The sequence below is a fragment of the Channa argus genome, chromosome 4 (assembly GCF_033026475.1).
Source record: "Channa argus isolate prfri chromosome 4, Channa argus male v1.0, whole genome shotgun sequence".
In the NCBI taxonomy this organism is placed as follows: Eukaryota; Metazoa; Chordata; class Actinopteri; order Anabantiformes; family Channidae; genus Channa; species Channa argus.
In genome coordinates this window covers 12,994,228-13,021,004 of record NC_090200.1, presented here as the reverse complement: position 1 = coordinate 13,021,004, position 26,777 = coordinate 12,994,228, and the positions used below count along the sequence as shown (strand labels likewise).

At 40.7% G+C, this 26,777-nt stretch overlaps 3 protein-coding genes and 1 long non-coding RNA gene across 7 annotated transcripts; 1 reads left to right on the top strand and 3 right to left on the bottom strand.

The window, feature by feature from the left end:
- Positions 1-165: 165 nt before the first annotated feature.
- best1 (bestrophin 1) lies at positions 166-6,243 on the bottom strand. Its single transcript, XM_067502874.1, has 10 exons — positions 5,893-6,243; positions 5,354-5,633; positions 4,640-4,734; positions 4,214-4,447; positions 3,842-3,996; positions 3,640-3,717; positions 2,658-2,810; positions 2,478-2,558; positions 2,242-2,393; positions 166-2,159 (listed from the first exon to the last, which is right to left on the bottom strand). The coding sequence occupies exons 2-10, from the start codon at positions 5,503-5,505 to the stop codon at positions 1,082-1,084; spliced, it is 2,178 nt and encodes a 725-aa protein (XP_067358975.1). The 5' UTR covers positions 5,506-5,633; positions 5,893-6,243; the 3' UTR covers positions 166-1,081.
- Positions 6,244-6,412: 169 nt separating this feature from the next.
- On the top strand, positions 6,413-17,568 carry rab3il1 (RAB3A interacting protein (rabin3)-like 1). Of its 4 annotated transcripts, XM_067500022.1 has the most exons (13): positions 6,413-6,506; positions 6,862-7,149; positions 11,484-11,652; positions 11,777-11,872; positions 13,445-13,522; positions 13,754-13,990; positions 14,159-14,278; positions 15,407-15,535; positions 15,626-15,738; positions 15,934-15,957; positions 16,339-16,438; positions 16,523-16,589; positions 16,689-17,568. In XM_067500022.1, the coding sequence occupies exons 2-13, from the start codon at positions 6,962-6,964 to the stop codon at positions 16,772-16,774; spliced, it is 1,407 nt and encodes a 468-aa protein (XP_067356123.1). In that variant the 5' UTR covers positions 6,413-6,506; positions 6,862-6,961; the 3' UTR covers positions 16,775-17,568. The 4 variants fall into 4 exon arrangements, with proteins under 4 accessions (XP_067356123.1, XP_067356126.1, XP_067356125.1 ...); XM_067500025.1 differs by lacking the exon at positions 14,159-14,278; XM_067500024.1 differs by lacking the exon at positions 15,934-15,957.
- Positions 10,367-11,108, bottom strand: LOC137125100 (uncharacterized). The gene is made up of 2 exons (XR_010914087.1): positions 10,978-11,108; positions 10,367-10,626 (listed from the first exon to the last, which is right to left on the bottom strand). It is a non-coding gene; the product is annotated as an uncharacterized lncRNA (long non-coding RNA).
- epx (eosinophil peroxidase) lies at positions 17,546-26,275 on the bottom strand. Its single transcript, XM_067499984.1, has 17 exons — positions 26,119-26,275; positions 25,942-26,029; positions 25,763-25,859; positions 25,487-25,662; positions 24,945-25,077; positions 24,713-24,842; positions 24,428-24,634; positions 22,832-23,198; positions 22,587-22,747; positions 22,249-22,507; positions 20,665-20,835; positions 20,126-20,363; positions 19,809-20,020; positions 19,572-19,736; positions 18,984-19,067; positions 18,792-18,888; positions 17,546-18,561 (listed from the first exon to the last, which is right to left on the bottom strand). The coding sequence occupies exons 1-17, from the start codon at positions 26,134-26,136 to the stop codon at positions 18,504-18,506; spliced, it is 2,661 nt and encodes an 886-aa protein (XP_067356085.1). The 5' UTR covers positions 26,137-26,275; the 3' UTR covers positions 17,546-18,503.
- Positions 26,276-26,777: the final 502 nt, after the last annotated feature.

Sequence of the window (26,777 nt, the reverse complement as noted above, 5' to 3'; positions counted from 1 at the left end):
TATCTGGATAGTTCCATTTATATATCTCCAACTATTTCTTAGTCGGATAAGGTTTCTCTCATTATATAAAGGTGCTTTATATAATGTTTTATGAATTTACAAATGTTCATCAAAGAAATATTAGGTAGAGAAAAAGAGAACTTAATTTCACTAAAAGAGGTATTAAAATGACATGATGCATAATGTGGTAATAAGTAAAATTTATTAAATGTTACATTGATGAAAACATTTCTAAGTCAACTAGAGTTTTAAGAGTATACATATTTTGGCTTCCTGTAACTGAGTTTCAGAGAAAACTCAAGAGTAGAATTGATTTTCCTCTACATCTTCATGGTTAAGTCTCATAAGGTGCTTTTTGCTTTACATGTAGGTTAAGTATTCTGCTTATCAGGAAGTAGAGATTACCTCAGGTCGCAACAAATAGTTTCTAATACTAGTACTAGTTTGTGGGGCTTCAGTACACTGTAATGCATTTCAGGTATAACATAGGTCAGTACCTGTTTGTGCAAGGTATTTTGAATGCCACGTGGTACAAAAACAATGCCACACCTTTTTTCAGTCCTGAAGAGAAGGTAGGGGCGCTTTGCATCTCACCATCCTCACTTAGCCAGGGAAAAGCGGAGGATGGTGGTGGGGGCATATGGTTGGGGGTATCAGGAGGCAGCACCTGTGACCCCGCCATCGGAGGGGCAAGAGAGCTGCAGCTGCGATCCCAATCATTTTGGGTTCTCCGTGCTGGCCGAGGGCGGGGCACCGCAGGGGGCACACAATGGATGGGTGTTTGTGGGCAGCTGTAAAAACCTGGTCTCTCATAAAAGGGCATGTTGGAGAATGCATAGTCGGGATCTTGCTCCTGGTTCAAAGGCTGGCGGGCTTGATTTGGAGTTGACGGAGCTTCTTGGTGCAGGTATAGAGGGAAGCGGCTTAGTGGAGCTCCAGGGCGGCGACGCAGCAGAGAGACCCGGGAAGAGCGAGGAAAGTTTGGGGAATGAACACCAAGAAGACGACCGAGCCCTCCAATCAAAGGGGTGGAAAGGTATTTTGAATGCCACGTGGTACAAAAACAATGCCACACCTTTTTTCAGTCCTGCTCCCTCCCTCCTGCTGCCTTGTTCACTCCACCATCCACTAACACACCCAGAAGGTCCCCTTCAGCCAATGAGATACCAGAATCATTGGGTGAGTTTTGCTGATTGGTTTCTTGCTGAGGTGACGTTGAAGTGGAAACTGTACTCATGTTATTGCTCAAGCCCCCGTTGGTGCCCCCATTACTTGCTCTCATGTTGGTGCCAAAGCTCCCATGGTTACTAAAATTACTGTGATTTGTACTGTTGCAGAGACTTCCTGTGGTGCCAGCGCTGTTGGTGCTTGTTGCATTAATACTGCTAGAGCTGCTGTTGAGATTACTGGAATTTGCAGCGGCTGTGCGAGACGGAGGAGTGAATGAGAACACCCTTTCTCCTCCACTTCCTGCTGCTCGGGCACTTGGGGGTCCTGGCTGGCTGTCAGCTGAGGGGAGGTTGTCCAACGTAAGGCGTGGAGCCGGAGGCCGGCGAGACAGCAGGCCATGTCCTGGTCTAAGTTTTGATATTGGTGACAGTTCTGGTAGAGTGTCTGGGAAGGAGAAGGTAGGGGCGCTTTGCATCTCACCATCCTCACTTAGCCAGGGAAAAGCGGAGGATGGTGGTGGGGGCATATGGTTGGGGGTATCAGGAGGCAGCACCTGTGACCCCGCCATCGGAGGGGCAAGAGAGCTGCAGCTGCGATCCCAATCATTTTGGGTTCTCCGTGCTGGCCGAGGGCGGGGCACCGCAGGGGGCACACAATGGATGGGTGTTTGTGGGCAGCTGTAAAAACCTGGTCTCTCATAAAAGGGCATGTTGGAGAATGCATAGTCGGGATCTTGCTCCTGGTTCAAAGGCTGGCGGGCTTGATTTGGAGTTGACGGAGCTTCTTGGTGCAGGTATAGAGGGAAGCGGCTTAGTGGAGCTCCAGGGCGGCGACGCAGCAGAGAGACCCGGGAAGAGCGAGGAAAGTTTGGGGAATGAACACCAAGAAGACGACCGAGCCCTCCAATCAAAGGGGTGGAATAATTGGCTTCCTCATGTTCCTTAATCTGTTCCAGATTGGACTGAAACTCCATCTCCTCCTTTGGCACACTAGTTCAGAAAAAGCAGAAGGTCAGCCAAGTTTTAGGTAGAGCTTTTAAAGATTGTCTGCCTGGAAACAAATTGACTGAACCTGATATCGAGTGCTGAGCCCATAAAAGAGGGTTTCCGGTGTTCAGCGCTTGCAGCAGTGTATGGAGGCTGAGGTTCAGATTCATTCCAGTACATATCCTTCTCAACCAGTGGCAGGCTGTCATACATGTCATCCACAGACAACAAGGACACCTGAGACCGTAAATACCATTTGTTATAGAACAAGACAGACACCATCTACCATTGATAAAAAACAAATTAAGTTTGGATCCACACCTGCAGATTACGATCAACAATCCAGTTGGTTTCAAAGTCATCATCATCTTCCCCAAATGGATTTATGAGTTGCTCAGCCACCTGACGACATGGAAATAAAAGACCATAACAAGAAAACTCAAAGGGACAAACTATGAGCATTTTCTTGTGAATGGATCACAATTATCTGCCATTTGTCACCTTCAGCCAACCAACATAGAAAAAGAACTGCAACAGGGTGAAGACAGGCAGGTAGAAGTCCAGATCGTGACCAGGGTAACCCTGAGATGGATCCAAGAACTGACGACCAATCAAACAAGCCAGGAAGAAGCTGTAGACTGCCACAGTCACCACCTAATTAAAAGACATTTGTCAAATCTGCCAGTGTTTCCCAGCAGACTCAGAGTAAAACTTCCAAGACATTACATGAGTTGTTTGATCAAATGCAGCAAGGTCAAATTTCTAGTTTTAAATAAAATGAGTTAATCATTTAAGATCATGATAATTATTGTAAGAACACAATTATATTTTAGTAGCAAAATCTAGTAGCCTAATATTAGCTCAATAACTATGTTAGTGGCAGTGATTTTATTGTTTTTTTACATTTATTACTAAAAGAGAACCATTAAATCTGCTTCCTCTACCACACCATTAATACACCTGGTGGTTTTAAAATAAAAGATAAAAAATAATATAAACTAATAGATGCTGATTTCTCTTTATGGGTTAACCTCCTGGTTGCACAAAATGGTCCAAACCAGCTCCACTTTTACCAAAAATGACCGTTAATTAATTTGTGCATGTAACTGTGCATGTTTTGCCATAACTATTATACTTACTGGTGTTTAAAATACATTGCTTATAATAGAGCACTTTTACTTTTGTACTTTAAGTAAAATGTAGTAGTAAGTAAAAGTAGTAAAGTAAAATCTGGCTATTCCTTTTAATGAGTAAACAATTTGAAGTGGTACTTAGGCCAATACTTCCACTTTTCCCTGGATATTGAGTTTGTGAATGTCTACCACCTCTGCACACAGTGTATCACATTTTGCTGTGTATGGAGCTGTGTAGCTGCAGACTGCTCAGAGTGGCCATGTTGACCTTTGTCCTCTATAACATTATTAAGACCACCAGTATTATTGGTGTGGCTGATCGGTGTATATCTGTATAGTATTAACAAAACCTGAGTATAGACAAGAGGCAGGCTGATCCAGTCATAACCGTACAGCTTCATACACTTTGCCCGTAAACTATTCAACTCCTGAACAGAGAAAAACAGGACATGCAAAACAGATTAAAAAGAAAAAGGTTTCAACCACAGATTTCCTTTAAGTTTAAATGTTCAGGCTTTCTCTGCCTCCCGACTGATGCACGTCAAAACCTACTGTGAGAATGGCCGTGAGTGCGACATCATTGTTGATGCGACCCTCAGTACGAGCTCTCAGAGCCAGACTGACGAACCACATGCATGGCACCCAGAACTTGTTATGAGAAGAGGGCAAGTCCTCCAGGTGCCTCAACTCCTCTGACGTCATTAAACCTGACATTCAAACAATGATAGAAGGAGAGAAACTGGTTAATATATTTGTTTCTATGTTGGAGCCATGATCGGTAGCCAGGACTCATTTGTAATCTCAGCTGTTACAACACCAAGTACTTACCCGCTTTGTATAAACAATTAAATCACATCAGAAAAAGACCCAGTTTAAACCTGTGCCATGCTGATTCACAGCCAAAGTTTCATTGCCATATCGTACCTGCCTGCACCAGATGCTCCATGGTGGGAAACCTCTTGTAGACGGCCGTGCTGACTGAGCGATAGATAAGCACACCAGATAGGTTTGCGTATCGCATCAGAGTTCGTCGGGTCAACCTGGAAGCCTCATCAGCTCCACGAACATGCCCACCTACTAATGCTGCCAAGCGGTCTGGCCAGGGTACATTCTCAAACTGGCCCCACCAACGAGACACAACTAAAGTGACATAAAAACCTGGTAAAAAATGAAAAATTGTGGAATTAGAGGCTACTTCCAATGATACCCAGAAATCAAGATTTGTGCATGACACATGTTTGAATTAGGTTTCACATTAAAATCAGATGATGGTTCAGTTAAACCATCTGTGACAGATATAGAGTGTAACTGATGATCATTCAACGAGTAAAACAATTGGACCTAACTTACCCAGCACAAATGACACAGGGATGAGCTCTGCATATCGGTCACAGTATATCGACAACTTTTCAAACTGCCTCCTCTGGTCCTCATTTAACACCAACCTGTTGAAGTAAACATCTACTATGTCCCATCCATTACTTTTTAATTGCTTTGAGCAGTTTTAGCCCAGGGGAAATTTTTGCTTTAAAAGGGACAGGCTTCTTGCTTTCACCATGCCAGAAGGATGTGCCCAGCTAATAACTTGAAAGGTTTCGTGAAAAAAAAAAAAAGTATTTTTCTTTATAAACGAAATTTACAATCGTCATTATTACAATAAACCGGAGGGAGCCAAATAAACTGTTTAGATGCATTGTTACTGAATAACAAAATTTTGTATTTGTATATAACAAAACATTCCAGTTATTGCAGAAGGAAACAGAAGGAATCTAAATGTTGTTAAAACTAGTAAATGTCCAAGAATAATAAGCAAATATTAATAATATGGTTTTCAGATTCCAGTTTGCAAAGCATAGCTCTAAAACCAACATTTATTGAATAAATGTGACTGTGGATACACTAGCACTGATCTATGGATAAGCTGATACCAGCCAATTAAAATATAACTAAACAATGTGTATATGATGTTGATCAGAACAGAAATGGCAAGTGTTCATCATGCTATTGTCAATCTCCCCACAGACTGGAGAAAATGTCAGGTTGTGTTTTGTCTTAAGCAGGTACCTATAGACAATACTGAAGAAGTAGTACAGCACAGTGAAGATGATGAGCTCTCTGTAGAGTAGTTTATAGATGCTGCCCTTCCATTGCAGGAGCAAGTGAAAGAAGGTCCCCAGACCTGCATCAGCAACCTTGCGTGAGTATGTTACTGTCATTGCTGCTGCTTGCTGGACAACTTGCTGGCTGACTGTGGCCTGACATGTAGGAACCCAGTGTGGTGGTACTCTCTGTGCTTCTTCTTAGCTCAACATCAGTATCTTTTAGGGTTGTTGTTGTCACATATCTAAAATAATAACAACAAAGGAGGTTCAGATCAGATATGTTCATTACTTCTATACACCCTATTGCGTTGACATACAGATACAATTTTTATAATCATCTTCTAAAGCAACTAAATCAATTTTAACATTTAATTATTACAAATAAATGTCTTACATTTATATATTTAAACTATTCTACTTTTGAAGAGGTGACTAAGTGGCAGACAAAAGAAAAAACAATAATACTGACACAAACAAGACTTTGAAGCTGTAGTTACTTACCACTGAATATGAAAAGGTATGGCCATGGTAGTCACTCTGCCTCAAGATGTGTTGTGCCAGCTTCCAAGGAGAATGTTGGAGAAAGGAAAGCAGGGAAGAAAAAGAGAGCAAGGGGCTCCTACACCTCCGGTCACTTGATGTGTTAATCTGTTTCAGTAACAAAGCTGCATTGTGAGGCCAGGTCCTGTTAATCTGAACAAATCTAAAGACAGCAGTGTACACATGCTGCCACAAATAGGTTGGATAAAAAGATCAAAGCTGAGTAGCATCTTCATGAAATCAAATTTCACCACTTTCTTAATATCTTCTTCAAGTCTCCAATACACAGTGTATTTTTAACACTCTCATCTCTGGACTTTGCTGAACTTGATTCTTTTTTTCCTTTTGATGTTTGAAGTATTTGATCATGGAAAACTTCTAATCAGGTGAGACTGTATTTGACTCCCCTCTGCTGGAAGAAATGTGTACAGCTGAGAAGTTATTGGTTAGAAGGTGTTAGTTATTAACCTTTCCAGTCTAACCAGGACACCGACAGCTGGGCAAGGTGTGGATAGAGTTCAGCTTGCTAAACATAAGAAGCTGCAAATAACGAAGAATCAGCTTTATTCACTTGGGTAAGTATACATATTCCATGTATTTTTTGTCTTTTAGTCATTTTGGAAGTGTAGAGTAAGTCTATTGCAATCAATATATGTTTGATATTTGAACAGAACTTCCATTTACACTGGATATTGCAAAGAAACAAGTCCCATTAATAGGACAACCAGCAAAGAAAACCTGACCTGCTCTGTCTCTGCAGTATTCACTGAGGGAATTTAAGCATTGCAGAGGTCAAACCTTGTCTACTGACTACTGTAGAACTGGAAGTGAGTTTTGTTTGTTTAAAATTTAACCATACAAAACTCACTTCCAGTTATGAGCTATTTACTGTAGTTTTCAGATGCAATAATTATGTTTTCTACATTTTAGGTACTTAGAACCCACAAGAATTCATGTAATTACATGCAACTCAAAGGATTTATACACATTAAACACTTTCCGATGAATCTGCATGGCATGAAAGAGAGATATGGATGCCTTTGAGGGGATTCACAGTGTCCAGATTTCCTCCTCTCCACCGTCTTCAACTTCATCCAGCCTGGGATATGAAGTCCTCAAGACAGGGAAATCTGGAATATCAGTGTATTCCTCTACAGTCTTCTTTGGGACAGCAGCCTCCAGACAGTCGAGCAGGGAGGAAGGTTGTGTTGTTGGGCGGTAAGTGTTAGGTCTGGTGGTGTATTTAACTTGAGATTAGCTGGGTAAATAGCTTGGATGACTACAGAGTAAAAGCCCAGGTGAAGTTCACCTGGCAGCATAGAATTGGTTGGTTGTTGTACAGTATACAGTGGGTTCAGATTTGTCCATATGCTTTATGTACACTTTGTGTTGTAGATTTTATTTTACATTATAAATTGGTAACCCAAAATGGAAACGTGAGATGATGTTCATTTTGCAAATTGCGAAATCCTGAATGTTCAAAACTAACTTTTCTAATTTGCGACAGATCAGATTTACATTCTTAAAATGTGTCTAGATCTTGATCGAAGTCTACCTTATGACGGTTACCTTTTCGGCACTCCAGTAACCTGAAGCAAAACGCCAAGACAACAATAAATTGGCTTCATGACAGGCCTCTGACTGTCTTTAAGTTGTCCAGGCAAAGACAGGACTTAAATCCAATAGAATATCTGTGGAGAGACATGTTTTGACTTTTTCCACAGTAGTTATTCAGTGTAGATTGAAACTGGTAATGGAAAAACTGCAGAAAATTATGGGGTCTGAATACTTTCTAAAACCACTAAATGTTGACTGTTCCCCCAAAAAACTCCTGAAGCATTGTTGTTGTTGTTGTTGAACTTTATTGAGAGAGGGGAACTCTCAGGGAGTCCTGTCTACAAAATACAACCCAAATTCCCAAGAAATTGGAACGATGTGTAAAATGTAAATAAAAACAGAATGCACTGATTTGCAAATTTCATCAACCCACATTTTATTCACGATAGAACATAAACAACATATCAGATGCTGAAACTGAGACATTTTAACATTTCATGGAAAATAATAGCTTCTTTTGAATTTGATGGCCTCAACACATCTCAAAAAAGTTGGAACAGGGGCAACAAAAGGCTGGAAAAGTAACAGGCAGACATGACTGGGTATAAACGAGCATCTCAGTGAGGCAGAACCTCTCAATGTAAAGATGGGCAGAGCTTCACCAATCTGTGAGAAACTGTGTCTAAAAATTGTGGAACTTCTTCAGAAAAAGTTGTTATTATTTATATATATATATATATATATATATATATATATATATATATATATATATATATATAAAGATTAAGAGAACCAGGAGGAATCTCCAAGGCCGGATATCAAACCTGTATGCATGTTATCTTTGGGCCCTCAGGCAGCATTGCATTAAAAACAGGCATGATTCTCTACTGAATATCACTACATTGGCTCAGGAAAACTTCCAGAAATTGCTATATGTGAACACGGTTCGACGTAAAGTAAAGCTGTATCATGCAAAGGAGAAACCATATGTGAACACGATCCTGAAACCTGATCTGAAATTCTGACATTTACAGACAGTTAAAGTTAAAAGAAGAGGGGATGCTACACCATGGTCAACATCACCCTGTTCCAACTTTTTTGAGATGTGTTGCTGCCATCAAATTCCAGTAAATGTTAAAATGTCTCAGTTTCAACAACTTATATGTTGCTTATGTTCTATTGTGAATAAAATATGGGTTGATTAGATTTGGAAATCGTTGCATTTTGTTTTTAGACAATCGTCCCAACTTCTTGGAAATTGGGGTTGTAATTAAATTTCATATAAATACTCTCTATAAGATGAACATCTGCAGTCACAGTATTTAAAATATTTGTAAAGTAAGTATCCACCTAAAGTGGGGCCATCTTTTTTTTTTGCACATAATTTACCAGAAATACCTCATTCTCAGATATGGTTGTGTTGAGCAAGATATTGAGTCTAAACCCTAACTTGAGAAATCTGTTAAACAGTAACTCGATTCCCTTTCTGAGTATCAATGCTTCGGGCTGTGAGACACACAGAACAGTACACTTAGTCCACAGTGTTTTTTGTGCGTGTATGGCAGTGTCAGATCAGGACTTATTTGGATTTTAATGTTTTTTGTACTTTTTAATAAAAAACAAGTAGGTGACAGGAAATTAGTTGACAGAAAAGGGGGATGAATGCAGCCAATCTCTGGCTGAACCCAAACCAGAGAATGATATTACGTGGTCAGTCTCCAGGGAAGCACATAATGTACTTTTTACTGATGTTTATCGGAAAACTTGTCTAAAATGCATTTTTAGAGAGAGAGAGAGAGAGAGAGGTGAGTACGTGCTGATTTTTGTTTTTTTAGGCCTATTAAAATTAATGAGGGGGCCTAAACATAAGAACATTATGATCTCGATAATAAACACAGTAGAATTACTACTTGTTGGACAGTCTCAACTAAAAAAATGAGAAATTATAACTTTGTGAAAGTAGAATTCATGAACCCAACAAAGGCCTGTGAGAGTATATTATATCACAGGGAGGAATTATCAAGATATATCATAGATGATATAATATGGCCAAACTTGTGATTTGCTATACTGAAATATATAGATAAAATGTGAGTGCCTGAAGGCAGGATTTTGCTGAATTCAAATTGACCGATATGTCCGATTAAATCAGCATTGATCAAAAGTTTCTATATTTACTCAAATGCCGTACTTTACTTGAGTATTTCCATTTTATAATACTTTTACTGCACTTTTACTACAGTATCGAATTTGTTTTTTCTGTCACCTCTGGTTTTCTCTCCCTGTTAATTTTCTGACTGAGTACAATTTGGCTTCTGGGTGTCTAAAGAAACAATAAAACAGGCATGTAGGAAATGTTTATTATTATTATAATTATTATTGTTGTTGTTATTATTATTATTGTGAGTTCCCCATTTAGTGGCAGATTCACGGGGAAAAACTCACAACTTACAACAAATTTATTATCAAAAGGAATTCAATTTAAGTAGATATAACCATTTGACCATAAATCTATAGGCTATAAAAAGTATAAAACAAAAAACTAAATATCAGTACAATTTGATGCAATAATCAGTTTGCTCCAGGCAAGGCCCCCTCAGGAGTTTCTCTCCCGGTCCAGAGATAAAGCATAACGGATGGATCTGGGCTGTCTGTGGGTTTGAGGCTCCGGACCGGATATCTCGGTCGGGGCGGTGGGAGTGGATGCTCTGTCATGTGACCTGACAAAGAGGCACAAACACTGGAGACTCTGGCTTTTTTGCCTGGATGTGAACCCGCTGGGATAAAAAGGAAATCTGTGGCATTTAGGGTCGGAAAAGCGATTATTTTAAAGTGGACGTTTTGTGTCTGTGCAGCTGCAGCTGTTGTTGTGTTGTCGGTTGTTGTTGTTGTTGTTGTTGTTGTTGTTGTTGTCGTCGTCGTCGGTTGTCTACGTCAGCCTCCGCATTCCTCCGCTGGTGGAGCTTTAACACCACGGTCCGTTCAGTTTCATTGAAACCAGTCTGCGCTCCGTCTCTGCTGTGTTTATATATTCAACCCAGGAAAAAGTGCAGCCGGACTTAGAGACACACACGGGGTAAGTTCCGGGCGGATACTGGGGGGAAACCTCTCCGCCGAAGTTGTCGCCGAGCCGCAGTCCTGGATAACACATTTACTGATTTACTGAGCCGCTTCGACCTGAACTTCACACAGTAACTGAGGAGAACAGTGTCGGCTAATTACAAGCAAAGTTTAGGTTGCTAATGTTGTGGTCCGGGAACCATTGGGGGGTCTCTTTTCTACAGTGAGGATATGTGCAACATTAGCGCTGGGAGAGTTTGGTGTTGTGTAAATGAATGATAAGTAATAAATCCCAATAACAACTGCATAAGTTGGCTGGTCTGAACAAAGTTCTAATACAATCTTATTGCAGAAATATCAGTTTTGACAATTTAAAATATATAACATTTTACTACAACCTCCAAAATGAGCACAAAGTTAAATCCTCACCTTTAACACAGCTCATTCAGGGTTAGAGAGTTTTAGCTTTAGAGTATATTGGATGTTTTATGATGCTCATTTCATAACCATCTATCACCCAGAGAGAATGAGAGTTTTTTATGATTACTTTATCTATTTTGTGTGTGTGTGAAGCCATTAAATGAAAATGTTCAAGGACTCCCTGGAGATACCAATTCATTTAGTCTTCACCCTCATCTGAGATGGTATCTTCCAGTTTCTGATTGACTGAACACACCAGGTAACATACTCCAGGCAATTGGCAGTGGGTAGTTGAAAAACAGGACCAGGATTGAGAACCACTGGTCTACAACATAAAAATAAACATTAAATAATTTTCACACACAAATAAAAGAGGGCACAACCTTAAAAACAAAATTATGCAAATTGTGAGGCAGTCATTCATCTCCATTAAAGCAACCCTCCCTCCAAAACCAGTTCAGTTGAATGAGTAAACAGTAAACTATGTTGATTTGTTTGTTTGTGGTCCTGTTTAGGTTAGTAGATCTGGATCCAGAACCAGAGCACAGAGTGGAGGGGGGAGGCCAGGCTGTGGCCACCTCAGGCAGAGACCATGGCAACATCTCCCGGCTCCGCAGCTCCTCACTGGAAATCCGAGAAAAAGGCTCAGAGATCCTTAGAGAACAGCTGGACGCTGCAAAGAAGGTGTTGTAACCTAATTTATGCCAAGATTCACAAACGCATAGCATAGCATGATTGAAAGATGCTGACAATGTGAATGTGCTTTCCTGTGAAATGTGGTTGTGACATTTTCTTCTACATATCTCAGGAACTGAAACTAAAAGACAAGGAGTGTGAGCGTCTGTCACAGGTCAGGAACCAGCTGGAGCAGGAGCTGGGGGAGCTGACTGCCAGTCTGTTTGAGGTACACAGTAGTCATAAATCTGTCAAGCAGACAGTTCAGCATTAGCTTTTAATAGCTTAGATGTATTTATTGGAACGCAGATCCTCTTGATCTCCATCATCACCTTCTCGGGACAGCAGAAGTCTTTTATGCTAATTTGTTAATTTAATTCAATGCAATTTTATTTATATAGCGCTAATTCACAGCAAGGCACTTTACATCATAAAGTCAAGACTATACAGATATGATGAGAGGAATCTTAACAAAGATTTAGTACGTGAGCACGTGCGGTCCAATTCACAGAGGAAAAACTCCTTCAGTGGATAAAACCTCCAGCAGAACCAGGCTCAGGTGCAAAGTCACTGTAGGTCTCGCATGGCAAGAACCATTGATGGGCACAGAAAGAGCTGAACACAGGAGCTAACATAGAAACCCCATGGGTTATTAGGATATTGATAGATGTATTTTGAATTTTGTTGTCCATTGTGTAACGATGGAAAGAAAGTTATTTAATTCAATCTTTTATTAGTATTAGATCATTTTGCAAACGGTGTGTCGTTTTGGCCAGTGATGATCTGTTTCAGCCTGTGTGGTACCTGGACAGTAGTGGTTAGGCAAATGAGAAAAACAAACTCTCTGCTTGTATACTGTAGCTTTGTTTTATATCATGCAGTGAACAAACGTTCAAAGGCTAGTTGCTGACGTTACGTTTGTCATGTGGTGCTGAGCAGGAAGTGTACAGTTAGTTTATTAGAACTTTAGGCTGAAAACACTGACTGCAGCTGGCATGAGTCAGATTATATTTTTCAGGGTTATTACTACAATACAGTAGTTTCTTTTACATAGAGTTATTTAGCACAGTTACACGTTTTTGTTCTTCAGAACTACCACTCTCTGAGAGTGTCAAGTCTCAGCTTTTATTTGAGTCAACAAGTCAGTAAGAGGCAATCTAATGATCTACGTATATGTACTGTATAGTCTCTCACACCTTCAACATAAACATAAATCTACTCAAATTAAAGCTAACACTTGTCAAAATGTCTAAGAAACCAAAGTTGTTTTTTAAAATGAAACTGCTGAAGCAAAAACCAAGCTTTCTGCTGAGACCTAAAAACATCGCCTGGTCACAAACTTACACCTGTAATAGCCACTCAGATTGCATTCAGAGGCACACTGCACAATAATTATAGATCCAATGACTCATGTAATGCGAGCGTCAGCCACAGACAATTTCTACCTCTTTGGTTCAAAAATACCTTAGTCACCTACAGGTTTTCAGCGACAGAACACTGACCCCCTGTTGACTACCTGCACTGGTACCGCAGGGCAGACAGGCTCAGTTAATGACTAGCTGGGGAAATCAGTGGAGTTGGTGGGAACCAGACAGGATGCTTAAATAACTGCTAACACGTTAATGCCTGTGAGTGCCTGTGTGTGCCTGTGAAAATGATATTCCTACTTGCCGATTTGTATCCTGATTATGATCAGATTTTTGAGCAATACAGAAGTTCATTCTGATTATTAGAAACATACACAATGATATGAAAAACCAGGTTTATCATGATGCATGTAATGAAACCTGCTTCTCAACAGGAGGCTCATAAGATGGTGCGTGAAGCTAACGTCAAACAAGCAGGAGCAGAGAAACAACTAAAGGAGGCTCAGGGAAAGGTGTGTGACGTTGTTTTTGTATTCCAGTTGAAATTCATTTATGACTGGATGATTGTTCCCATGACCTATTCGAATTACTTAGCAGATACCAAATTATTTTTGGATCTGCTTTAAATAGTCTGCTGTTTGTTTTAATACACTGGGTCAACAATAAAAGGACACAAATAGCATTTTGTCCTTTTGGAATTGGTTTCTCGCCCATCATCAGTCAAATTTGTGTCTGGCTCACAGATTGATGTTCTACAAGCAGAGGTGACAGCCCTCAAAACTCTAGTGTTGACGTCCACACCTTCTTCACCAAACCGGCAGCTGCATCCACAGCTCCAGGTTTCAGGAGCCAGAGGGGCGTACAAACATATCGGGGGACACATCCGCAACAAGAGTGCCAGCGGTGGCTTGCCACCCTTATCTGCTAAATCAGAACCTTCATCTGTGTCTGTTCAGGCTGTGGCCAAAGAGGACCGAGAGGTAGCCTGAATGAAATTTTGTCTTTAAATAATGTTTCTGCAGCTTTGGACTTATTTTCCTAATCCTGCTTCTATTCTGTATCTCTTTCCTTGAGTCAAGATCTCTTTGCATTTTTCAATGTCCTTTTTTCTCACTGCTGCCTTCTGCTGGACGTTCTTCCTCTCTCAGCCTGCTGTCCCTGCTCTCCTCTCTCTGATTCTGTGCCTGGTTCCTGGACACTCTGTCAGTGTGAATAATGACCCTTACTGGCAGATGTGGGGAGAAGGGCCAGGCACTGACAGCAGACAGGTAACTGCATCCCTTCAACCCTTTTTTTCTGTCAGTTATCTGCATTTACAGGACAAGCTGGACAAGTTTTTCCTTCAAAGTACAAAGTGGCAGTATTACACTGTATCTCTTGGGTAGAGTATCATCAATCTTAGCAGTTGGCAAAGGCAGTCATCCACGGACCACAGGGTCAGTGGTTCGATCCCCCAGATTGATCCCCCAGAGACACTTATATAGCCAGGGCTATATGTCGAAGTGTCTCTGGGCAAGACACTGAACCCCTAACAGCCTATTCCCCTCCCCAGCTGTGCAGTCCAAGCCAGGTAGAAATTGGGGAGGGTTGCATCAGGAAGGGCACGGGTTAAGCTGAAAGGACAAAAAAAAAAAAAAAAAAAATTCTCTAGAGTTCTTGGACAGAAACTGATAGGCTGAGTATGTTGATCCTGTCTTCTATTTTAGATTAACATATTTAGCTTTATTGATAAATAAAGATAAATTGACCAGTTTAAACTGGTCAGTCGTCTCTGTTAAAAAGTATTTATTAGTAAAATGCAGTGTTTATGGTTGACAAAACAACATCAAATGATGATGGCTTCTAAATATTTTGCTAAAGATTCCTATATGAGCTGTTTTCACTTATATTTTTTTTTGTCCTTTCGGCTTATCCTGTGAGTTCAGGTTCACCACAGCGGATCATATTTCCTTTACAATTATATGTAAACTAGAATTATTGTATTAACATTTATTATTTTGTTCAGATATTATTTCTATAATTGACTAAGAGCCACAATATTGTGTAAAGCAAAGTGATTCCTGTCAAATACCTCCTACTCTAATTTATGAACCCAGCCCTTTTTATAGTTTTAGATACGCTAGCGCCATTGCTGTATGATCAACTTTGGTTTCTTATGAGAATTTCTCATCCTCTTTTGGCTCAGGAGTTGTGGCTTTGAGTAACATGGTAAGGCCAGAGCTGTTCCTGATGGGCAGGCCAGCCTTGCCTTATACAGGACTGCGTGGCTGACAGATATAAAGGTGCTATATGTTAATTTACCACTTACACGTCCATTGGTGCCCAGTGGGTGAATCTTGGGTTTTGCTGACAACTTTTATTAGTAGTTCAGTGACAGAATGAATTTCTCTCTGCAGATTGACTCAGTTCTTTATGCAGAGTTTTTGATGTGGAAGGAACATCCGACACTAGAACGCTCGTCCACCTTCCTCAGTCGTGTTTACAGAGAAGACATCGGTCCCTGCCTCTCCTTCACAAGATCTGAGGTCACAGTCTTATATAACCACACCACGATACATTTGTCATGTGTCAATGATTCCAGTTATGGTAACATTATTGATCCGTCCTGTCTAAAGCTGTCCCAGCTGGTGCAGAGTGCAGTGGAGAAAAACTCTCTGACTATCGAGCCTGTGGCCATGTCAGCACTACCGATGGTCAAAGCATCAGCTGTAGAGTGTGGAGGCCCAAAGTAAGTTACCACGTCTACATATCAATGTCTTCTCTATTTACCTAAGTCCCCACTGAGACTTCACTCTGCTTTGGTTCTGGTTTCTCCACTTGATGATTTACGGTCAAATCCAAAGACTTTTCACTGTCTTAGAGGAACTTAATCGGTGGGCACATCTCTCATCCCTGTCTGATTTAAAAAATCTCTTTTTTCCAGTGGCTTTAGGGCAGCAATAGAGACGTAAGTCCTCCTACATCTTCAGCTTCTCACTAACACAAACTACAGTAGCATGACATAATGTCTTCCCGTCCAAATGCCTTAAAAATATAAACAAATCTATAACACTACCCAGATGGTGTTCTGCATTCAGCTGGATGTTCATTTTTGTGGCCTGGAACGTTTTCTTCTTCTAATGACTAACTTTGTCTAATTTTCAACCCTGGATTTTCTGCTCTTCTAAAAAGTAATTCCATGCTTCCTTAGCATTTTTTTAGCATCAGGATATTTTGATTTTCTTGCTGATAATACGTGAAGAGCTTAAATTAGAAATCTGTGTTGTGATAAAACAGTGACCTTTTGTATCTACGTCTTGCAGTTGTAACTTTTCCCTGTTGCTTGTAGAAAATGTGCATTAAGCGGAATGTCGCGGCTCTGTCAACATCGCATTAAACTTGGTGACAAAGGGAGCTACTATTACATCTCTCCTTCTAGCCGAGCACGGGTACGTATAACTTCCTCAGACACACCTCTGTTACTGCTATGATGTGATGCTATATTTGACCTAGTCCTCATTTGACCTTTCTAGATCACAGCAGTTTGCAACTTTTTTACGTACATCCGCTACATCCAGCAAGGTCTGGTGAGACATGATGGTAAGTTAGCCGCTAACATCTGAAACATTGATCTCCTTTTTATTTTTATTTTTATTCAGCTAACATGTTGTACTTTCTGATGTCTCTGCCCTCATCCAGCGGAGCAGATGTTCTGGGAGGTGACACGTCTCCGCAGAGAGATGACTTTGGCCAAGTTGGGTTTCTACCTCACTGACCAGAGCTAGAGGACCTGAGCGTCGAAACACATGCAAACACTTTTGAACATAAATAATGAAAACATTAATCAAAACTGGACCAGCATAGCTAGAACGTAATAAAGATAACCTCCAAATATGTACAATATCCTTGTGTTAGACTGCAGGCCTATAGTTAATCTCTCCTGTAATGAGTAGAATAGTTAGATTTTTACCTTATCAGTTCTTCAGCTCCCCAGGGGAGTATGTTTCTCATGTTAACCCAATAGATACTATGTGTCATATTTTAGGCAATAGGAAAGATGAGCACAATGAAGGGTGGAACCAGTTTAGGGAGTTTATTTGGTCTCTTACCTCAAGTGTTATACACTTAACTATAAATGTATAATATGTGACATTGGCAGTATCAGTCTACTCACAACATAGCAAGGGTTTGGGATTGTTTGCTTTTCTTTAAATATAACGCTCACTAGTTAGTTACTGTCACCTGTCAATTTAAACACCACAACACACTCTTGAACCTACTCATAGGCCTTGTATGAACCCAGTTCCATGTTAGCCTGTGCCTAATGACATTTTTTATTAAATTTTCCAACTTCAAAATAATGACAGCTTTACAGTATAAACAACATCAACAAGCTTTATACATGTGGTTGCACAACTGTTGTATGTCTGCAACAAGCAGTATGTACATGTAGTATAAGCCATAAATGACTTTGCATGACTGCAGTACATAGCCATGTTAAGTAATGAACATTGGTTGTACCTCATAGTAAAGATTTATTACTTTTGTGAATAAAGAATATTGTGTCGAAGTGCAATAACTGCTTCTTGTAGCATAATTAAGGTTGAGGTTCTGTGTACAGATCATCGTGTTTTCCAGGGCAAACACACAATTAAACTACACTAGTATATCACCTATGTATTGTGTGTGAATATTAGACTTTGTTTGTACTGAAATGTGATAGCAGATAAATGTAGTAGCTGGTTTGACTATTGTATCTAAAAAGACATTACAACTGGACGACAGGCACACACACAAACAACAAGTTACTGAATTGGTTTTAGATCAAGGTCCCTGCCAGGAACTGCCTGGTTACAGTGATACACACCCACAGTTACCTAACAGGTTTGTGAGCAGGAATTAGGTGCGGTAATAAGAGAAAATACTGTGCTGGTTCCTGCTCTGAGGGGATTTGTGATTTGAAATTCTTTGTGTGTGTGTGTCATTCAAACAATGTAGAGGAGATAATTACTCCTGGACTGAAAAGACTTTTGTAAACTTATTGTGTTTTCAACTCCAAACCCTAATCAACGCAGCAGTTTGACCTCCAATAAAAGGATGAGCGCTGTCAGAGTGGTCAAGGTGAAATAATGGGTACTTACTGTAGAGAACAAAACCTGACTTCATGGAGCAGATCCTATCATAGAAACTATTAACAGTTGCAATTTGTATCTTTATAGAACAATTTTTTTGCCTCAGGGAAAAAGTTGAAAGAAACATAATTATATCAGTGAAGAGTGTCTGTAAACTACTAAGTATTTCTGAAGTAATCTAGACCAATTAAAACAGGGATACTGTCTTAAAACATTAAGTTGCTTAGCTGTAATGTCATTAGAAATTAATGAAACATTCTACTATTAGACATAACATTTCAAAATAATTATATTAGTATCAACCAAATGAAAAACATGGAGATAATTCTATATAACAGAGGAACATTAGAAGAAAAATTGACCAAACTCCAAATATGTTCCATTAGGTTTTCTCTTGGCAACATCCACGAGTGGCTAACTCTTGTTTCTTAGGGAAATATCTGCAAGACAGACAATTATTCATTTTTCATTTTAAAACCACTAATATAATTCGTTAGTGTTCACCAATGAACTGTTTTATTTTGTATCTTTGTATCTGTCTCATTACATTTGTATGTTTCTGATTTGGGCAACACAATGATGAAACTCTGGTCCACAGTCAAATGTATATTTGTATATTTGTATGCAACAGCTACAGCTTGGTAAAATAGATGTCTTTGCTCAAACTTACCTTTGATAACAGATCATGCTCATCACCAGTATGGCCACACCACCTGTCACTACCATCACTGCAGTGACGATGGACACGGCAGACAGCGAGGAGGGCTCTGGATCAGTGGACACACATTTACAAATGTTAAGAATCACAACTGTTGTACAGGTGCGTAAAAAAAAGGTAAATTTTAAAATGACCTGAACTGACCTGAGCAGATAAAGGATCCTGGTGTGTTTAAGCACTCCAGGTGTTGTGGACAAGGAGAAATCACTTCTTCACATTCATTAATATCTGTCACAATCAGTTACAAAAATATGATAAGAAATAGATATCTACTGGGTGGTCATTTAATATTTATATACTGTATATATATTATAATGACCTGAGATACATCTTAGCAGCCTGATGACAAAACTGTAAACTAATAAGAAGTGAATAATGTTTGTAGAAATTGCAAAAACAAATTTTCACACGTACTTCTCATTGTGAAATTGTATTAGTTTAAATTTGTCAAAAATAGCTTTTTTGGGCACTTTCTGGATTTCTCCGGTTTTGGCTGAAATGCTGATATTGCGTGTTCATATGTGACATTAAATAGAAATTGTGATAAGATTGTGTGTTGAGCCAACATGGACAAAAAGTCATGTTGAAAGTCCTCAAAGAAAGACAACTGAGGAAAGTCACGATGCTACTGCACTAGAACAGCTATTAAAAGTGACTTTTGCTGACGTAATCACTAATGTTCATACGTATTACATCTTCGTGTCACACAGCCTCAGTTTAAGCACTATATACCTTGACATGCTGGCGGTGCAGGATTCCAGAAGTGGCTTTTTGGATCACAGCTGATGGATGAAGCTCCCAGCAGTTTGAAACCGGAGTGACACTGATACAGAATCGCAGAGTCACAGAGCAGTGAGTAACCAGACTGAATCCTGGGTATCGGACCACACCTGGGATCTGGAAGAGAAGTCAGTGAAGAACTGAGAGACAAACATGATGATCGTGCTCAGCATATTTCTCTGTCCTCACCTGTGTCAGGTTCCTTCCAGGGGCTTAGGTCGAAGTGAGGGATGAGGGGGTGGGAGCAGGAAAGCATATCCTCAGGTCTCTCAGTGCGTGAAAATGGGTCAGCAGGGACAAGGGCAATGTGGCTGTTGTCACAAATGATCCGGGATAGAGAGATGGTGTGGAGGTGTCTCCTCTGGGTGCTGGTGAACACTCCGTCCTTCTGCCACCAAAACCTCAGATACCAAACACAGACTAAACGGTCTCCTCTTTTGCATAAAGTCATCATTTATGTTGATAGATGAGAAAAGGATCAGTAGAAGTAGAAGATTTAATTTTACCTGTCTCCATCTCTTAGGGCACGGAACTGTCTGGCCAGCAAGCAGGACAGTAGCGGTCCAACTCTGCCTCCAGGCAAAGCTGGTTCAGAGATGGCCCCCACCCACAAATCAATGTTGTGTGGTGTGCCATACAGGTGCTGGAATTTGTGAGCCAGAGTGAAATCACCCATGATTTTGGCAAGCTCAGAAGTAGAGTTGGGAACAGAGAGGCCACAGAACCTTCGCCATGAGGTATATCCTGATGGGATGAGACAATATGGAAAACAAGCTTAAAAGTCTGGCGAAGGAAGTGTTTAAGCTGCCAAGCCAGGTATTGTGAGTGATCCCACACAGTAATTATCACAGTAAAATTATATAAAGTTATACAGAAAAACCCCAACACACTTACAGGAAATTTCCAAACATTTAATATTCTTTTTTTATTTGCGTCACTACCATCTGCAAATTATTGAAAGCAGCTGCAGGGGATAAGCTGCTGAAATGGTTTATTGAGACACTTTTTCTAATGCGAAGGCAAAATATCCTGGTAGGATGATAACCTGGTAGGCCATGATCCCGGCCCCTCTGGAGGTTAAGGGCCCCTAGGTCGAGAGGCATCCCACCCTGTGCCTGAAACAGCCTCTCTGTCAGCTCCTCCACCATCATCTGACCTGGAATCTGCAGCTTGGCTGGAGACAACAACAGGCCACGCAGCACAGGGTCAATACCACCTGAAATACACAGAGAAAAAAAAACACATTAACACAAGTAGGTAAAATCATGTAGTATTCTACAGCTGTGTTCTTTAGTTATAGAGTTCCACAAGGCTCTGTATTAGGACCAATACTTTCTACTTCATATATGTCTCCTGTAAGCAGTGTTTTTAGAAAACACATTTCCATTGCTATGTTATAGATCCAGCTATATCTAATCTATGGAACCAGATGGAGAAAAGAAATCAATCAAGCTTCAAGCAGGTCTACAAGACAAAGGTGTGGATGTCCAACAATTTCTTGCTTCTTAACTCAGACAGAACCAAAGTCATAGTATTTGGGCTTTAAAATCTCAGAAATATGCTGTCCAACCATATTGTTACTCTAGACAGCATACCTCTGGCCTTCAGTACATTTTGAAAAATTAGGAGCATCCTGTTTCAAAGCGATGCAGTAAAAGCTAGTCCATGCATTTGTTACTTCAAGGTTAGACCACTGTAAATTCCTGCTTCCCTGCTTTCGGGATGACCCAGTAACTTCCTAAAGAGCCTGCAATTAGTCCAAAATGCTGCAGCAAACTACTGACTGGAATTAGAAAGAGACATCATATACTAGCTTTGTTTCCCATAAAATCTAGAATAGAATTTAAAAGCCTGCTTCTTACATATAAACCTCTGAACAGTCAAGCTCTATCATCTAAAAGACCTCATAGTACCATATCATCCCAATAGACCACTTTGATCTCAGAATGCAGGCCTACTTGTGGTTCCCAGAATTTCCAAAGGTAGAATGGGGAGCAGAGCCTTTAGCTATCAAGTTCCTCTCTTGTGGAACCAGTTCAGATTCGGGAAGCAGACACCCTCTCTACTTTTAAGTCTAGACATAAATCCTTCCTCTTTGATAAAGCTTATAGTTTGTTATGCTGCTATAGGCTTAGACTGCTGGGGGACCCACCCCCCAATGCACTGAGCTCCTTTCCTCCTCTCATCCCTCTCTCCTCTCCTCTCACCCCACATATGTCACCACTGTATGACATTAACTTTGTGCGCTCTTTCTCCCATAGTTGTCTTTCTCCTTCTCTGTCTCCCTCTCTCTGTCCCTTTCTGCAGCTGTCCCCTGGCTTTGGAGCGTGCAGCTACTAGTCCTAAGAACCTGTCCAATGTTTTGTTGTTGCGCTTTTTTTCTCTCTCTCCACTTTCCACTCACCCAAACAAGTAGGCAGATGGCCGCCCACCCTGAGCCCTGTTCTCCTGGAGGTTTCTTCTGTTAAAGGGAGTTTTTCTCTCCCCTGTTGACTAGGGCTTGCTCAAGGGGGAATTGTTGGGTTTTCTATATACATCTTTATAGCCTAGACTTTATTCTGTAAAGTGCCGTGAGATGACTTTGTTGTGAATTGGTGGTATATGAATAAAATTGAATAGAATTTTTTACCTTCCTGCACAACTCTCCAAGAGGCAAACAGTGAATGGTGCAGAGGCAGCAGGGGATGCTGAGAGGCAGTGGTGTATCCTGGACCCAACCTAGTCACCACTGGCTGCACAGTGACGTGAGCAAAACGAAACGCAGCAGTTGCAAAGACATTAGCGATGCTGGGATCCACCTCAGGATCATAACCCTCGTAGGGGGGCATCAGGAGGGACATGGCGTTTTTACCAAGGACTAGTGGGAGGTAGTGCTCCCATGTTAGGATCTGCAAAAGTATAAGAATTAGGAAAGCTAACAATGCTATTGTAGATGGATGTGAAAGGAGTTGAAACTGTTTGTGAAACCTGGTGAATGGCTCCCATGATCTTGCGGGCCTCCTGATAGAGGGTGTCAGGGCTCCAGTGAGGGTTGAGTAGGTACAGCTCTTTCACCAAACGGTTGTGTTCTCTCAAAAAGAGCGTGTGCAGTGCAATCATTCCCAGATGTTCATTGGCTCGCGAGTCACCTGTGAAACATTATTAGTGAAAAACCTCGGCACTGAAGCCTGCAGAGAACAAATGATTGGACATGACTACATTTACTGGCTCACCAGCTTGAAAACAGGATGTGGTGTTCTCCCACTGCGTAGATCTGTCCGATGCCCCTGAGGGGGTGGAGTTTCGAGGGCCGCAGGGGTCCAGGTGAGCCTGCTGGCGAGGCGTGAAGGGCATGTAGGCCAGCTCATGGTCTGAGTGCTGGGAATTGAGGGCCATTGACCCAAAAGGGGAGGAGTGGTTTCTCAGACCCGATGCCTTACTAGTAGAGCTGCCATAGACCATACTGGCATCTACAAAGGAGGTAATGGCATTAAGCTGCTCTCTGTGGCGATGAGGGAGGATTCCAGCACCACAGCTGGGAGCAGAGCGGAAGAAAGGCATACAACTCTGGAAACTATGACGAGGATCTGACGGAGGGATCTGGGAAGAGAGTTTTTTTCTTGTAGTGACTGATGTTAAGTTGAAAATAAACACTTTTCCACATACTGTTTATTAGTAATACAGTAACATAAAGTCCCAAGATAAGATTTATGAAGACATTCACTACACTGCTGCTAGAGAAAGCAAATAATCCTCCTTAGCAATAACAATAATTAAATGGTTTCAGTAGTAGTGGATCAGGTCAGTTCAGGAGGAATTTATAACTTTCTCAAAGAACTGTTTCAGTTCAGTCATAATGTTTTTTTATGGCCTGAACTCATTTGCTGAGGTCATTCCAGGTCAATCCACTAACTGGTCACGCCAAAAGGAAGATTTTATTACATTTTTGAGGTGAAGTAAATGTTTAAGGTCACTGTCCTGCAACATCGGGAACAACAAATCTTGTTTAATTTGTTGAATACCGTACTGTAATTTAAACGATTACATATAAAATAGATTGACTAGTATTTTATTTTAGCATGTATGTATGTTATAAATATATTTTATTTATACTATAAGCTGTATGCATAGAAGGAATTCTTATACATTTCATATATTTGTTTTATTCTATGTATGAACAGAAAAATAATACAGAGTGGGATAAATAACTTTAAAAATCACTTCATGTTTAACCTTACACAAATACCCAAATGGATTTATCTCTTGCCCCTATTAGTAGTGTTTTGTTTTTTTATATACTCTATTGAACCCTATTGGAAATCGTTGTTGAACAGCTGCATACTTCATGGAACAACTATGGGGATTTTAGTGTCATACTCAAAGACACTATAACTTGTTGCCAAGAGGAACTTGATTCAAAATGTAGTTAAGATTTGACTAACATTGCTACTGCAGACTCGAGAAGCTTGAGAAATGCTTTTTGCCACTTTCACTGTAATTATCTTATTTTAGAGACACCATCCGTCCTAATTCAGCAAGTTTCTTGCTATGAACAATAATTTAATAATAATATAAAAAAGTATGAAACTATTTAAAATACTTGACATTCTTAGTTTTCTTTCCTTCTAAAACCAAAAGTAAGTTAAATCTGAGGGCTCATTTATTATAAAAAAACATTTAGGAAAGAATGTTTTTCAAGAAATAACTTCAAGCTTTGCTAAAAAGCTTACAGATTACATAAATTGCAATCACACAACAATATGTTTTAAAAGTACACAAAAATTAAGGACTGTAGGTGGGATGGAACAGCAGGTGATAGTAAGGCGTACCCGTATGGGGAAGCACGGTGTGTCCCTGCTGCAGGTGTGTGTGCAGTCAGCTCCAGTTTTGAAGGAGGCTGTACTGGGGCTCTGAGGTGTCAGCACCATATCATGGTCTATCCACTGACCCCACTCTACCAGCAGATGGGACAGAGTGGAGTCCAGAGAGATGTTTTCATTGTGAGTGAAGAGCACTTCCTGAGACACGAGCCGCACCTGGACAACAAACGGGTTAAGATGTGACGACAGCTGACAAGATGAAGGAGGAAAGGAGTGCTGCTGCAGGACTCTTACTGGAGGCAGGCTGACGTTGTGGTAGGTGTGCTCTGGGTCCCAGCCTTTGGGAGTCCCCCACACATCCTCATACTCTGGAGGCAGCCAGCGGGAGTATGGGATGTTTGCAGCCCCCCATCTGGGGTGCTCTCTGAACAGAATGCAGACACACAGATACCAAAAAAAACAACAGAATTTGTTCAGCATTTCACTATTCTGTTACTACATTCCTATCGTTTGTGTCAGCTCTAACCTGTTGTTGCACTCTCCCGTGATGGACCGGTAGCGCTCAGACAGACAGTCCCTAGGACAGCTGGGTTTTTGTAGCTCAGCAGAGCAACCAGTCACCTGCAGCAGATTCTCTGCATCTTCATCACTCAGTAGCTCTTTCGCAAGATACAGAAAACTTGGTGTGAAATGCAGGGAGAGCAAAAAAACAACCAAACCAAAAACCTAAGGAGGAACACAAATCGCAAATCTAAACTAATAATATTTAGACTTTTCTAATAATGGTATGAATACTCGATAGTGGGGGAAAGTGACCCCAAAACAATAGAACATTAAAAATATAATGTCTCTCTGTTTAAAGCTCCAGATAAGAGCTTTGAATTAGTGTATCTGAGAACACACTTTTTATTTGGTGCATAGTATGCAGAGAAGTTATGGGACAATCTCAGACAATAATAATGAAACAATAATAGTACTTGTTCATCATATGCTTGGATTTAGTTTGGAAAAAAAAAACTTGGCATACAGGCTCAGTTCTTTGTGTTGTGTTAAGCTTCTGTTGAATACCGTGAGGATTGGGCTGCACCATATTGTGAGTGTAGACCATCTCTCTGATCAGCTCCACTGTATTGTCCAGCAGTTCGGCCGCTTGGATCTGAGTTCTGGTTCTGGCTTCAATTTGCTTAAACTGAGCCAGCAGGTCACTGGGCCTCAGAGCGCCTTCAGACAGAGACTTCGTCACCCTGGAAACATAAAGGCAAAATACTCTATACAGGCAAACATGATTATGTATGGTTTGTTGTGGTTAAGCTCAGTTGTAAATAATTCTTCAGTGTTTTTTACCTTTCACCTGTGTGAGCATAAGCAGCATCAGTGAGCTCCAGCGCCCTCTGAAGAGCTTCCTTCACAAACGCAGACCCTGGATAGAGGCTTCTTGAAACTGTCCCAAATGAAAATGAAGCTCCAGTTAGAAAGGCTCTTCAGTACCTGCTCCTTTCTGCAATAATAATCAGAAATCCTACCTGAGTAGTTGTCAAATACTGCGTTCAGTGAGCCATGGTCAGGGAAGGAGAGCAGGACAAGGGCCGGTCCAACCAGCGAGAGGAACACCTGAAACCCAAGCACATCGTATGGAGTACCTTAAGATATGTGGTACACTTATGAAATAACGTGAATAAGCAGGAAAGGTAGAAACTCACCATGAGTGCTGTGTCCATATAGAATGTTAAATCAATGCAACCTGTGTAGAAATGGTTCAGTTTAGGGTTAGAAGACTAATTACGCTCATGGTATCACACGCTGCGCTGACTGTGACTCATCTTGAGAGCCGACAGTTGTGTGTGTCCCTGTGTGTTTAGCTGCGAGTGTCATTTATACACTGGCAGTAGAGCCAACAGGTATGTGCAGAATCCCCTTATCGGTCCTTCTGGTGACAGGAATCAAACATCAAATGCCGGATTCACTGCCTTGACTCAACAACCTTCCTAATCAAGTTTACTTCTGTCCTCTTGTCTATAATGAGAAACTTCTGTCAGGTATCATGTCAAATAAGCTTAACAATTCAACCCATCCCTCCACAGAACAGAGACACTGTATCATGGTAGCGCCAACCAAATTCAGGTGGTTGAAATGGGTGTCCAAGAGACTGTCTGTGTCTTTGGCAAGTGGCAATTCAATGTAATGATCCATGGGTGAGCTGGAAGATGAGGAATTAAGGGAAAAAAAGAACCAGAAATGACATTAAAAGTAAGGAAGAATAAAGGATAAGTCAACTCAATAAAGGTTAGATCACTGTAGTGGGGATGATTCAAAGCATTTGTGTCCAGGATGAGCCTTTAAAGCTCAAATGTGAATCACC

What these genes read in the sequence shown, in the direction of transcription:
- best1 (XM_067502874.1), bottom strand. Translation starts at nt 5,505, where the DNA reads ATGACAGTAACATACTCACGCAAGGTTGCTGATGCAGGTCTGGGGACC. An exon ending in TTCTTCAGTATTGTCTATAG is followed by an intron (nt 4,735 to 5,353) that starts GTACCTGCTTAA and finishes TTACTTCAACAG; the next exon opens with GTTGGTGTTAAATGAGGACC. An exon ending in CCCTGTGTCATTTGTGCTGG is followed by an intron (nt 4,448 to 4,639) that starts GTAAGTTAGGTC and finishes ATTTTTTACCAG; the next exon opens with GTTTTTATGTCACTTTAGTT.
- rab3il1 (XM_067500022.1), top strand. Translation starts at nt 6,962, where the DNA reads ATGGATGCCTTTGAGGGGATTCACAGTGTCCAGATTTCCTCCTCTCCA. An exon ending in TGACTGCCAGTCTGTTTGAG is followed by an intron (nt 11,873 to 13,444) that starts GTACACAGTAGT and finishes GCTTCTCAACAG; the next exon opens with GAGGCTCATAAGATGGTGCG. An exon ending in TCTCCTTCACAAGATCTGAG is followed by an intron (nt 15,536 to 15,625) that starts GTCACAGTCTTA and finishes TCCTGTCTAAAG; the next exon opens with CTGTCCCAGCTGGTGCAGAG.
- epx (XM_067499984.1), bottom strand. An exon ending in TCATGGGAGCCATTCACCAG is followed by an intron (nt 22,508 to 22,586) that starts GTTTCACAAACA and finishes ATACTTTTGCAG; the next exon opens with ATCCTAACATGGGAGCACTA. An exon ending in TGCACCGCCAGCATGTCAAG is followed by an intron (nt 19,068 to 19,571) that starts GTATATAGTGCT and finishes TGATTGTGACAG; the next exon opens with ATATTAATGAATGTGAAGAA.